At 40.5% G+C, this 13,927-nt stretch overlaps 1 protein-coding gene across 5 annotated transcripts in view; it reads left to right on the top strand.

The window, feature by feature from the left end:
- The window catches only part of HECTD4 (HECT domain E3 ubiquitin protein ligase 4), a 224,176-nt gene that overhangs the window by 174,095 nt on the left and 36,154 nt on the right, over nt 1-13,927 (top strand). For all 5 annotated transcript variants that reach the window (XM_060193062.1, XM_060193063.1, XM_060193065.1 and 2 more), the window contains exons 51-56: nt 1,052-1,188; nt 1,895-2,021; nt 7,478-7,615; nt 9,528-9,664; nt 11,907-12,067; nt 13,252-13,433. In XM_060193062.1, the coding sequence (XP_060049045.1) occupies nt 1,052-1,188; nt 1,895-2,021; nt 7,478-7,615; nt 9,528-9,664; nt 11,907-12,067; nt 13,252-13,433 (882 nt within the window). The remainder of the gene's footprint in view (nt 1-1,051; nt 1,189-1,894; nt 2,022-7,477; nt 7,616-9,527; nt 9,665-11,906; nt 12,068-13,251; nt 13,434-13,927) is intronic.

The following is a 13,927-nucleotide window of genomic DNA, read 5'->3' on the forward strand; positions in this document are numbered from 1 at the left end:
ACTCAGAGTTGCACTTGGTGAGTCTCTGGGGAGTCCTCTCCTCCCTTAAGCTGTTTCATTGTTGGTGGAGCAGACTGGAGGTGGTGTCTCAACTGATAAACTGCTGAACTGTTAGCAGTCACTTAATCTCTCCTTAGGCTCCTCTCTCCTCTCTGTCACCAGCCACACGTGTTTGTACTCACCAGTGATTTAATGGGTTCCTGTGGTCATTCTAGTCCTGTCTTGTTTCAATCCCGGGTGGTCTCCTTTGGTATTCCTAGTTGATCCGGGAGAGGAGAGGAGAGGAGAGGAGAGGAGAGGAGAGGAGAGGAGAGGAGAGTAGAGGAGAGAAAGCGATATGCTGCTCATAGCTCCGCCTCCGGAAGTGAAATCCTTAACAATTACTTTTAAAACTGAAGTCACCAAAGAATAATATGCTAATTGTACAATCTGGATAGTGAGGCTATATATACACACTGCTTATTTGAAATTTCATAATAAAGTAGAAGTGAAATTCCTAGACTGAAGATACCCACAAGGTATAATAGACCTTTGGGATACTTTATCATGATGAAAAGCTCCCCCTAGGTTTTTGTTTGTTTGTTTTGTGGTGCCAGGACTTTGTTCATGTATAATATCACTGCTTCCAAACTGGTTTTAAATGTTTTTCTGTTATAGACACAGAGACAGAGACAGAGAGAGAGAGACAGAGAGAGATCACAGCACTGCTCCACCATCCATGGGGCTTTTTCCCTGGGTGCCTTTGGTGATACTCCTATGTGATACCAAGGCTTAAATTTGGTACATACATGATAAGGTGTGTACCTTAGTGGGTGAGCTATCTCCTGGCCCATGAGTGCTTCTTTTAGTCGAATGACTTATACCCATAAATGCTATTTTAGGATTTAGAGTAATTATAGATGATTATTCCTTGGCTCTGAGCTTGAAAATCCCTCCAAGTCCTAGCAGTCTGTCATTTAAGCTAACAGAATCTGATTTGTCTAAGGAAGAAATTTATGATTTTTCTAGTTTGTTTGTGCCTAGAATTCACTGTCATTGTGCCTTGTTACAGAATATGACAGTGACACTTCCTGTCACTATAAAGTGGAGCTCAGCTATGAGAATTTCATCACCTCTGGCCCAGAACCCCACCCACCTCCCATTGCAGATGATGAAAGTGATGATGATGATGATGACGACATACCACAGGTAACCCTGCTGCTTTTTCTAGTTCCCTGGTCATCAGGACAAACCAGGAGGGATGATTTTGGCTTCTGTGTGGAAGGCCAGAATTGTTACACTTTCGGTTATGTCACTGAGTTTTAGGTTTTCATTTTGTTTGAGAATCCAACACTTTATCCACTGAGCCATCTCCCGGATAATAGGTTTTCATTTTGTTTAGATACAGGCAGAAAGGGAGGTAGTGAGGGAGGGAAAGAGAGAAGAGTGCACAGCATTGAGGCTTCCTTTAGTGTGGTGGGAGTTGGGTTGTGCAAAGCAGTGTACTATCCAAATGAGCTATTTTGCCAGCCCTGTTACTTCACTGAGTTTGAACAGTGGCTCTGGAGTGTTAATTTTTCTAAATTATTAACAATAGCATTATTTGTTGCATCTTTTTACAGAGTACTGATCGAGCTTTAGAAAAATGTTGTACTCCAACAGTGGTAGTTCAGTGGTACAGCTGGGACCATGTAAAATATTCAGGTTTTAGAGGGTAGAGTCAGAGCTTGCCCAGTCTATTTGTTCCCTTTCAGGGTATCTGAGGTGTAATTGGTTACATAGTTCAAACAATGTACTTCAATGACTGGCATTTGAGTGAGATGAAGACCTTACAGTGACCTATAGGCCAGGAAGGATTGATTGATACCCACCCAAGATGTCCAGCTCTGTTCATGAGTTCACCTTCTCCTTCCAGGAGGACCACTATGCCTTGCTGGTGAAAGCTTGGGAAACCAAGGTTTTTCCTACTATCCGAAGACGTTTCCGCAATGAAGCCGAGCGGAAATCAGGCCTGGACCAGATAAAGGGTGCTTTACAACTAGGTCTGTGCTTTGGTTTCTTCCTTCCTTCCTTCCTTCCTTCCTTCCTTCCTTCCTTCCTTCCTTCCTTCCTTCCTTCTTTCCTTCCTTTTTTTTTTTTTTTTTTGCCTCCAGGGTTATCACTGGGGTTTGGTGCCTGCACTATGAATCCCCTGCTCCTGGAGGCCATGTTTTAAATTTTGTTGCCCTTGTATTGTTGTTGTTATTTTTATTGTTGTTGCTGTTGGATAGGACAAAGAGAAGTCAAGAGAAGAGAGGAAGACAGACCTGCAGACCTGCTTCACCACTTGTGAAGTGACCCCCCTGCCAGTGTGGAACCAGGATCCTTATGCTAGTGTGCTTTGGTTTCTTGAGGAACTTATTTCATAGCTTGAGCGAGATGTGTTTTGGAGAAACTCCAGTTGTAAACCAGGAAAGAAAGGCTTATTTGAAGTTGTGCCAAACCCAGAAATATCTTCTCGCTGTAACTTTGTTGAATTCTGTGGGTTTTTTTTTAATATTTATTTTATTTATTTATTCCCTTTTGTTGCCCTTGTTGTTTTATTGTTGTAGTTATTATTGTTGTTGTCGTTGTTGGATAGGACAGAGAGAAATGGAGAGAGGAGGGGAAGACAGAGAGGGAGAGAAAGATAGACACCTGCAGACCTGCTTCACCACCTGTGAAGTGACTCCTGCAGGTGGGGAGCCGGGGTTCGAACCGGGATCCTTATGCCTGTCCTTGTGCTTTGTGCCACCTGCGCTTAACCCGCTGCGCTACAGCCTGACTCCCGAATTCTGTGGTTTTTTAAGTTACTTGCTAGACCTATCTTTGTCAATATTTTTTAGTATTCTGAGTTGATGGGCTCCTGAATTGAAGCTGTGATGGCTATATTAGGGAAGCTGGATGGCCTGGTGATTAATAGATTGGGGTCAGAAATCACACTTGTGCTATTTAACAGCTGTGTCACCTTGGGAAAGTGTGAAAAGCTGGGCTTTTCACACTTTTGAAATGGAAACCACCTTACGTATATTTCAGCAATAAATAAGTTACTATAGATAAACCTCTTGAGAACAGTGCCCGACATAAAGAAAACATTCAAGTAATAAATTCCTAAATATAATAGTGGTAATTGTTAATTTTTTTCCTCCACTGATGAAAAGCTCTTTAGCAAAGAATAATGCAAAGGTCTACCTTAGCCAGTGGATTGTGAACAGGTCTAAGCACACAGAGCTCATTTCTGTTTAAGCCCTTTTCCTCATCTTGTGGAACACCTGCTTCTTTAGATGCAAAGATGCCTTTCCCCAGCATTGCTGCAGTCAGTGTTTATGTGCATAAGAATTTTAATGTATGTTCCTGTGTCAGAAATTGTTCTCTTATTACTCCATGAGAGAGAGAAGCCAGAGTTACACTCTGACATTAAAAGTAGTCATTGAGGGGCCAAGTGATGGCACACCTGGTTAAACGCACATGTTACAGTGCACAAGGACCCAGGTTCGAGCCCCCGGTCCCCACCTGCAGGGGGGAAGCTTCATGAGTGGTGAAACAGTGCTGTAGGTTTCTCTCTATTTCTCTCCCTCTCTATCACCCCCTTCCCTCTCAATTTCTGGCTGTCCCTATAAAATAAATAAGGCTAACAAAAAAATTAAATTAAAAAAAAAAGTTAGTTATTGAACTCAGAACCACAGACATGTACCTCCTGCATTCTACCCACTGAGTCATTTCCCCAGCCTTTTTTTTTTTTTTTAACTTTTGTCCTGCCTGAGACTGGATCTAAATAAAGAAAGAAGATACCAAAAATACCTTTATTTCTTGGCAAATTTGTATTCTGAGTCCCTGATTTTATGGCATATGAGTAATTATTTTTCTCATTGATTCCAAAAATAATCAGAAAAAATATTTATAATGAATATGTATATATGCCTAGTGTGTGTGTGTGCACTTTTTCATGCTTTCTAAACTCAAAGCTGGAACCTATGACTCCAGATTTTATTATACTTGACCTATAGGAATATGTGCACGTCCTATAGCTTGTTGTGATTGCTTCCTGCTTTTATCAGGGCCTGTTCTACTCCAATCCAAATTTTAGGATAGATAATTAATACTCTTCTTTGTTCCTCTTTTTTTTAAGAGTTTTAGACAAAGGGAACAATCTTGGGAAGATCCTTAGTTGGCAATGAACTTGGGTGGTTGAGGGAACAGTGTTAAGGCCAAGCCATTTCCACTGCAGAGGTGAGAAAAGAACAGCCAGAAATGGAATGGAAGAAATAATTGGGGAAGCCACTGGGAAGTTTTAAAGCAAAGGAGCAGACTCTGAAAGGAAATACCCTTACATTTTATATCAGACTACTGGACAAATCTTATTTTCAAATGATTTCACTTCCTAAATGTAATACCACACTTGTCACTGCATGCCTGAAATTCCAGTGCAGGGCATCTGTTTCAGAATGAGGAAAGCCTGTTTCAGTTTGTGCCTTCAGTCCTCTTGCTTTCTCTGATCTGCTCATACATTTGATTAACACCTCCCAGATGTAAGGCCCTATTCTAGGGAATAAGAAATCTTCCATGAACAAAATAAAAGTAGTTGGGGCCGGGTGGTGGCGCACCTGGTTGAGCGACATGTTGCGGTGTGAAAGGACCCAGGTTCAGGTCCCTGGCCCCCACCTGCAGGGGGAGAGCTTTGCGAGTGGTGAAGTAGGGCTGCAGGTGTCTCTCTATCTATCTCCTCCTTCCTTCTTGATTTCTGGCTGTTTCTATCCAATAAATAAAGATAATTTTAAAAAATGTTTTTAAAAAAAGGAAAAGTAGTTTACACCTAGTAGAATAAGTAATGAGACCAAAACATGTGTAAGAGCTGTGTGGTACTCAGGAAGCCGCTGCATTTATAACTAGTGTAACCCAAACTCGCTTTACTTCTCTAACAACTTGGTCCTTAATTTGAGACTTGGAGCTAGCTCAGTAACAACTTCAGGCATAAGTTAGGAAAATAAGGCACTGTTTGTCCAGGAAAACTGATGCTTCTTACTGATTTGGAAATGACTAGGAGACATGTTACAATGTAACACTATTTTATATGTGATCATGGGCTGTTGTGCCTTTATTCTCACATATTCTACTTAAGTTAGGGTTTATTCTATTTTTTCTAATTGTTCTAAGGGCTACCTGGTGTCTATGGCCAACTTGTGCCTTCCCTTCCTCCATCAGTTTGAGGGAGGGAAATTGAAAATATCAGCAGAAGCTAGATGATCCTAAGGTGGATTTTTTCTAAAACTGGATCAGTGCTGGAATCTTGGCCTCTGGACTCACAGAAATGCCTACAGCGCCTAATACAGAACTTTTCAATGCCCTCTCCAGCCATGAGTTGGTTTGTCCAGTTGTCTAAACTGTATTAAATGAAAACATTCATCTTTTGGATACAATATCCTTCAATGTAGTGACGACTAAAGGCTGAAAGGCGGTTACAGAGAAGGCTCATGATTCCCAAAGGTCCATCTCTCCAAGGAGGATCAGCCTCCTGTTATCCAGTCCCAACCCCCAGAAAGGTTCATGAAACCATCCCTGTGCTATACACAGGTTAATTTGGCAGCCTTTCCATAGAAATGTTGGAAAGATTATATTTCCACAATTTTCTATCAACAGACCACACTTCTTTCCCTCCCTCCCTCCCTCCCTTCCTTCCTTCCTTCCTTCGTTTTTTTTCTTTTGCCTCCATGTTTATTGCTGATGCTCAGTGCCAGCACTATGAATGCATTGCTCCTAAAAGGCCATTTTTGTCCATTTTCTTGGCTAGGACAGAGAGAAATTGAGAGAGGGGGAGAGAAAGAAAAACACCTGCACGTTTGTTTCTCCACTTGTGAAGCAAACTCCCTGCAGGTGGGGAGCTGGGGGCTCAAACCAGGACCCTTGTGCAGGTCCTTATGCTTCATTCTATGTGCACATAACCCAGTACACTACCACCTTGGCCCCCAAACTACATTTCTTTTTATTCTCTTTGACGCTTCTCAATTTTAGCCTCCTAAACTGTGCTCAGAATATTGCTATGCCTTTTACTGACCATTACAACAAGGCCAGTCCCTAAAAGAATGATGTGTAAGTGTGATGGAGAGAGACCACACTTAAAAGCAAATACAATCAACACCCATTATTTTGCCCACAACTTCTCTAGAAATGCAGGATCTTGGGTGGCAACAACAAATGAAGACATTGCCTCTCCTCTCTAATCCACAGAGTGCTCTTTTCTTAAGGTCTTTGGACATTTATTTACTTAGTTTGTTAATATAGCTCTTTCTGTTGAAAGTAAATGAATTCTCTCACTGGGAGAGAGTAACAGCAGTTTCCATTACTAGATAGAAGTTGGTGTAATTTTTTCTCTTAAATAAGCACGCATTTGTTGTTGTAAAGTCAAGCACAGAACAAAAATATATGCAGTAACAAGAGGTGCCCTCACTTGGCTTTAAAAATTATCCAAGGGGAACTGTGCGGGAATAGGGGATTCTTGTACATGCCCATCTTGCCTTCCTTCCACCCATCTTTGTCTCATCAGTACCATGGTCTTTTACCCCTATCACTAGTGTAGGCAGTGGGGTGTCTGGACTTGATGACTGAATAGTGCTCTCACATGCCTCAAAGAAATACTAGAAAAAATGTATCTCAGCTGGGAGAGGACTCAGCAAGTGGTGGGTAGAACTTGCATACATAAGTTCCCAAGTTCAGTCCCCCAGTGCCTCATATGCCAGAGTCTCTCTCTCTCTCGCTCTCTCTCTCTCTCTCTCTCTCTCATTAATTTGTAAATCTTTAACATAGATACATTGGGGGAGTTGAGCAGTAGCACAGCAGGTTAAGCACTCGTGGCACAAAGCGCAAGGACTGGCAGAAGGATCCCAGTTCGAGCGCCAGGCTCCCCACCTGCTGCAGGGGAGTCGCTTCACAAGTGGTGAAGCAGGTCTGCAGGTGTCTATCTTTCTCTCCCCCTCTCTGTCTTCCCTTCCTCTCTCCATTTTTTCTGTCCTATCCAACAACGATGACATCAACAACAATAATAACTACAACAATAAAACAAGGACAACAAAATGGAATATATAAATAAAAATAGATACATTGGCTTATTATGAGGGTTAGAAGGAAGAGAAAAAGGATGAGAGAAAGAGGCATAAGGTGGTGCCAAGGATTAAGCCTGTGACCTCAGGGGTCTCAGGCATGCAAGTCAATGAATGAGAGAGACCAGAGAACCTTTCTGGCCATCTGTGATGCCAGGGATCAAACTCTAGACCTCAGGTTTGCAAAGCATGTGTTCAGTAGAGTCACACTGAGTCATTTCCCTGAGTATTTGGCAGACACTACCTAATTATCACTCCTGAAACTTAAATACCACAAAGGTATTTATTTGCAAGAGTGTCTTTTTATTCCAAGTATAAATCAGTGTCATGGTTGATCTAAAGTCTGTGTACTCTATGCAGTGTTGCAATGCTGTTATATTTTTTAGGCATGGTGGATATTGCCCGACAGACCGTTGAATTCCTCTACGAGGAGAATGGTGGCATCCCAAGAGACCTTTATCTTCCTACCATTGAAGACATTAAAGATGAAGCAAACAAGTTCACAATTGATAAAGTTCGAAAAGGTTTTTCTTTCCCCTTCCTTCACCTGTGAAGCTTCCTGTGAAACATGTTGGTTAGAACATAGGACATGAAGTTTAACTGTTGGCTTTCCTTACTCTGTGCATTGTGACTTCTCCCAGGATTCTTAAAGCTTCTTGGTTAAGGAACAAGAAGACCTTTGACTGGCATCTGGCAGGCTTTTGCACATTCACAGAGCTCACTAGCTTAAGTGGCACAGGGCACTGGCATGGAGAAAGAAGAAAGGGCTGAGTATAGCATCCCAAATAAGGCCTCTCAGGGTTACTCCTGTCTGCTGAGATAATAAGCCTCAGGCATACAAATCTGTTTTGTCAACCTCTATGCTATCTCATTAGCCGTAAGAGTGAATTTAAAACCATTCATTAGAGTTGCCAGATGACCTTTACAAAAATAACAGAATATCAGTGACAGGACAAGAGTATATATTTCACTTAGCTTGTTTCTTTCTTTGGCATAAAGTTCACATACCATAAGATTCTCCCTTTGAAAGTATATGATGTTGTGGTTTTCATTACACTTAAAAGTTATGCAGCCGTCAAACTAGTGCCTCTTAATTTTGGAACATTTTCACCCCCCCAAGAAAGACCCTGTATTGTTAATCACCCTGTTCCTTAGATCCTAGAAACCATGAGTATACTTTCTGTCTCTACAGTGTTTATTCTGAACATTTCATACAAATGGAATCATATAGCATGTGCTCTTATGTCTGGCCTCTTTCACTTGGCATACATTTACAAGATTCATCCATATTATAGCATGTGCCCACACCTCATTCCTTTTTATGACAAATACTATTCCTCTGTCTGGATAGTACACTATTTTGTTTATCCATTCATCAATTGATGGGCACTTGGGTTGTTTCTACCTTTTGGGCATTATGAATATTGCTTCTCTGAATATTTGTGTACAAGTTTCTGTGTGGTTTTGTGTTTTCACTTCTCTTGCGTATGTATGTAGAAATGAAATCGCTGGGTCATAGATTAACTTTAAGCTTAAATTTGTGAGGAACTGCCAGATCAGTTTCCAAAGTTATTGTACCATTTTACATTCTACCTGTGTACAGGGACTCCAATTCTCTGCATCTTTGTCACCAGTTACCATTATCTGTTTTTTTAAATTACAGACATCTTAGTCAATGTGAAGTGGCATCTTATTCAGATTTTGACTTGTGTTTCTTTAATGACTAGTAGTGATGAGCATCTTTTTATGTGTATATTTTCATTTCTTTTTTTTTAAGATTTTATTTATTTATTCATGAGGAAGATAGGAGGAGAGAAAGAACCAGATATCAATTTAGTACATGTGCTGCCGGGAATTGAACTCAGAACCTCATACTTGAGAGTCCAGTGCTTTATCCACTGTGCCACCTCCCAGACCACTATATGTTCATTTCTCTTTGGAGAAATGTTCAAATTTTTTTCCCATTTTAAATTGACTTATTTGCTTTTTATTGAGTTGTAAGGGCTTTTGTAAAATTTTGTGACATAATCTTCCACTATAAACTGTGTTCCTTTTTTGGTTGTAACTAAAATGAGGACATTACTAAATACTGCAGAGCTTTTTTGATTATGTAGTTCCAGAGAGTGAACTCAGGGTTTCATATAGATGTGATATAGCCAAAAAACCTCCTTGGCTTTTTTTTTTGTACTTAGAGGGAGGGAGAGACAGACATAGGGAAGGAGGGAGAGATACCAAAACACCACTTCTCCATCCATGGAATTTCCTTTTGTGTTGTCCATGGTGTTCCCACATGGTATCACGGATTGAACCCAGGGCTTTACCTTCTGAGTTGTTGCCTAATCTCTTAGAACTGTTTTAGACCCTAAAATATATATAGAGTCCCAACATGATTGTGGTACTTGCTCCTGAAAAAACTTCTCCTTTTACCCTCTTCAGGTCTCACGGTAGTAACCCGCTCTCCAGACAGCAATAATGTAGCCAGCAGTACTGTTGGAACTGCTCTGCCAAAATTTGCCATCCGAGGGATGCTGAAAACCTTTGGGCTCCATGGAGTCGTCTTAGATGTTGATTCAGTGAGTGAAAAGCCATTCATGTACATTGAGGCTTTAATACCCAGACTCCAAGTACTTCAGAAAGTGAATTTACAGATGAATTACCCTTCAAATTAGGAGTGAAGAAACCAAGATAAGTGCCATCATGCTAGATAACTTGCCTGAGATTTTTCTCATGGACCTAGATCAGGGCTGATAATTGATGGTTAACTCTTAGTGTTGTCACCTCCTTCAGACCTTGCTGCCCCTGCAGTTTATTTATTTTTCTGTTGGTCATATTAAAATTGTCCCTACATTGTATCTACCCAAGTCCCAGGGGAAAATGCTCTCCCATCGTCCTTGATGAATGGATGATCTGTCATTGTCATAATTGTTCACTGATACAAATTAAAGAAGTTTATGATTTTGATCATGTCATCTTGCTTTTACCCATTTTATCAGCCTCAGTTTCTCTAACTGAAACATTATATAAAACAAAATCAGTAAGTGCCTTTCTTTTCAAGCAGGGTCCTGTTCGAAAGCCATGACTGTTTGCCCCTAAGGTTGCATGCATGTGCTTCCACTTCAGAAGTTTGACATGCAAATGACATGCAAAAAATAATGTATGGTTCATGCCTAAGAGCAGTTGATAAAGATGCACTTATCAACATGTTGGAAAACACTGACTTTATCTAAAGAGAAATGCAGAGGTGGATAATGGTAACAACCATTAATGCTTTGAAATGGAAACTTTCACATCTTCAGTTGACTCTGCTTTAGCAGAGCTTAATTGAGATCATTAAACTTTTTTTTTTTTCCTCCAGAGTTATTGCTGGGCTCGGTGCCTGCACCATGAATCCACCACTCCTGGAGGCCATTTTTTCCCCCTTTTGTTGCCCTTGTTGTAGCCTCGTTGTGGTTATTATTATTGCCATTGTTGATGTTGTTCGTTGTTGGATAGGACAGAGAGAAATGGAGAGAGGAGGGGAAGACAGAGGGGGAGAGAAAGACACCTGCAGACCTGCTTCACCACCTTTAAAGCGACTCCCCTGCAGGTGGGGAGCCGGAGGCTCGAACCGGGATCCTTACGCCGGTGCTTGCGCTTTGCGCCATGTGTGCTTAACCCAGTGTGCCACTGCCCGATCCCCAAGATGATTAAACTTTTAAGAGAGTATATTGACTGGTATTTTAGGAAGGTGAACTTTCAAGTATCCATTTTATCAATAGTCATGTCAATCTCCCACTGCCTCCTTATACAAACTTCTGCTCTGTCTTCCAGAAGATTAATAATCAACACTTTTTCATCCACAGAAATGTTTATACTTATTAAATAATTCCTTTTTAATAATAATTCCTAAATTAGGGGGCAGGCAGTGGTGCATCTGGTTAAGAGCACACATTACAGTGCACAAGGACACAGGTTTAAGTCCCTGGTCCCCACCTGCAGGGAGATAACATCACAAATGGTGAAGTAGGGCTGCAGGTGTCTCTCTGTCCCTCTTCCTCTCCCCCCTCTCAATTTCTCTCTGTCTCTACTCAGTACTACATAAATTAAAAATAAAAAAGAAAGAAAAGATAAAATAAAACCTTTAATAATTCCTAAATTAAAATTTTCATTTGTATTTGAGTCCAGAATATATGTGCTTGCTTGTTATTTTCCTAGCAGTAAAATAGAGTCCTCAAATGAATTCCATACTTTAAAAAATTAATGTTAAAACAATAACATAATTTACCATAACATTGTGTTTAATTGTTATTGAAATATGATGTTTTTCTCTTTAAATTCCCAACTCATGATTACATTGAATTTCTTCCTTAATTTATTGTGTCAATTAAAATTTGCCAATTGTTATGAAAAAACTGTTGGGTTGTCAGAAAATTCATGACACATTTTTGCATAGAAAAAATACTTCATGACTTTTCCAACATTCCAGTAGATACACTATACTATCCAGATATCTTTGAATATTTACATTCTATCACTGATTTGAAACTATTATCTTTTGCTGTAAAACTGGTTTTTATCTTTATATATGTACACATAGTGAGTCATCACTTAGGTTTTTCATAGGTTCTTAGAAACTGAGGCTTACAGCGAAACGATGTGTAATGAAAGCAGGTCTTCAAATGATGTGGCTGAACTCAACATATGCAAGGCTTTTTTTTTTCTTTTCTCATCAGCATTATAAAGTCTTCCTGTGTTTGCTTTCTTTCATTAAAATCAATTTGGGAAGCAAGGTCAATACTTGGAAAAACCAAATAGACATTTCCTTTACTATTGTAGGTAAATGAGTTGGTGCAGGTAGAAACATACCTCCGTAGTGAAGGTGTGCTGGTCCGATACTGGTATCCTATTGATATGCTGGAAAGACCCCCAGCAGGCTACCGAAGGACTGCCACCAATGGGCTGGTGACACTGGACAATACCAATCTTCAGATTCACAGGTAAAAGTGAGCCTTTCTTTCAGGTGGGCCATAGAAATCCAATTATGTTTAATCGCATGTACCATTGATAAGGAGACTTCCTGCTGAGCTAAGAGACAGAGAAAACAACTAAATAAAGATGGATGAGTCGGGAGCTTCAGGGGTGGTAGAGTGGTGCTGCAGTGTTTCTCATGTCTTTCTGCCTGCCCTCTCTCTCTCTCTCTCTCTTTCCTTCCCTCTCTTCCTCCCTCCCTTTGTCTGATAGAAAAATGAGAAGACTGGGGTGGGAGGCATAGCATAATTGTTATGCAAACAGACTCTGAGGTCCCAGGTTCCAATATAAGCCAAAGCTGAGCAGTGCTCTGGTAAAATTTTTTTAAAGAAATGAAAGAAAAATAAAAACGTGGATTTTTAAATAATAGCTTTATTGAGATACAATTCACATACTGTACATTTACCCATTTACAGTATATATGTCTCTGGTTTTTAGCATATTCACAAAGTTGGGCAACCACCACCACAATCATTTCTATCACCCCAAACATTCCTGTTAGTAAATCTGCTTTCTCTCTACATATAGATTTGCTTAGTTCTGGATGGTCTATAGAAATGAAATTGTAGTGGTCCAGGAGGTAGCAGAGTGGATAAAGCATTAGATTCTCAACCATGAGGTCCTGAGTTCGATCCCTGGCAGCACATGTACCAGAGTGATGTCTGGTTCTTTCTCTTCTCCTATCTTTCTCATGAATAAATAAATAAATTCTTTTTTTAAAAAAAAGAAATGAAATTGTATATTGTAATTATAGTTAGCATTTTTTGCTTAGCATGCTTTCAAAGTTCATTCATGCTATAGTGTTAATCTGTATTTTGTTCCTTCTTACTGCTAGACAGTGCTCTATTGCAGTTAATGGACATTTGAAATGTTTACACTTTTTGGCTACTGTGGCTTATGCTTTATTAAATACAAGTATGTGTAAGTTTTTGTACACATGTATTACTTTTTCCACAGTGACTTTTGCATTGAGAAAATCCAAACATTAAGTTTGAATTTTTGTTTAAGATGTAAGTGACTGACTTAGAGTAGAGAGCCTGAGACATGCAGAGAAGCCTTAGGTGTAGTTCTTTTCCCTTAGAAGCTACAGCCAGGCCCACTGCAGGGACCTAGCAGCATGCTTAGGGCCTCTGTCTTGCTTTTTCCCTTACAGAGAGCTGCTGCGGTGCGAGGCTGCGCTGGCCAGGCTATACTGCCGCATGGCCCTGCTCAACATCTTTGCCCCCAAGCTGCCTCACTTATTTACCCGCCTCTTCCACATCCCTGCCATCAGAGACATTACACTGGAGCACCTGCAGCTACTGTCCAATCAGCTTCTTGCTCCTCCCCTGCCAGGTAAGCTTGGTCTAGCTGCTGTCACAGTGGAAATCAGCACCAGGGTAGATGGCCTGAAGTTGTACCCCAATGTGCTCATTCTCTTTGTTGAGAGAGAGAAGCTTGAGCACAGTGCCTTTAAACTAGAAAAAAAAAAAAATCACAGTAGGGAACCATTATTATCTCAGCAGTGCTTTCTTGCTGTCTGTCTTTGGAAATGTACATGCATTACTCACTTCAGTCACTCACCTAGTAAGCATTGATTGATCTTCTCAAACTATAAAGGGGCATGAAATGTTACTAGGATATCTAGCTACTCAGTGATTGCTACAGGCATTCTGTGAGCATTGTAAGGAGAGGGAAATGTTCTTATCAAACTGCTCCAGAGCAGACCTGACAGATTGACTGTGACTTTGAGTAGGATTGTTTGTGGGTGTGGGTGTGTGTGTGGGTGTGTGTGTGTCTGAAAAAAAAAAACAAACTCAAAGTTGAAGATCATTGATTTCCTGAATCAC

This window comes from Erinaceus europaeus, chromosome 6 (genome assembly GCF_950295315.1).
Source record: "Erinaceus europaeus chromosome 6, mEriEur2.1, whole genome shotgun sequence".
Lineage (NCBI taxonomy): Eukaryota > Metazoa > Chordata > Mammalia > Eulipotyphla > Erinaceidae > Erinaceus > Erinaceus europaeus.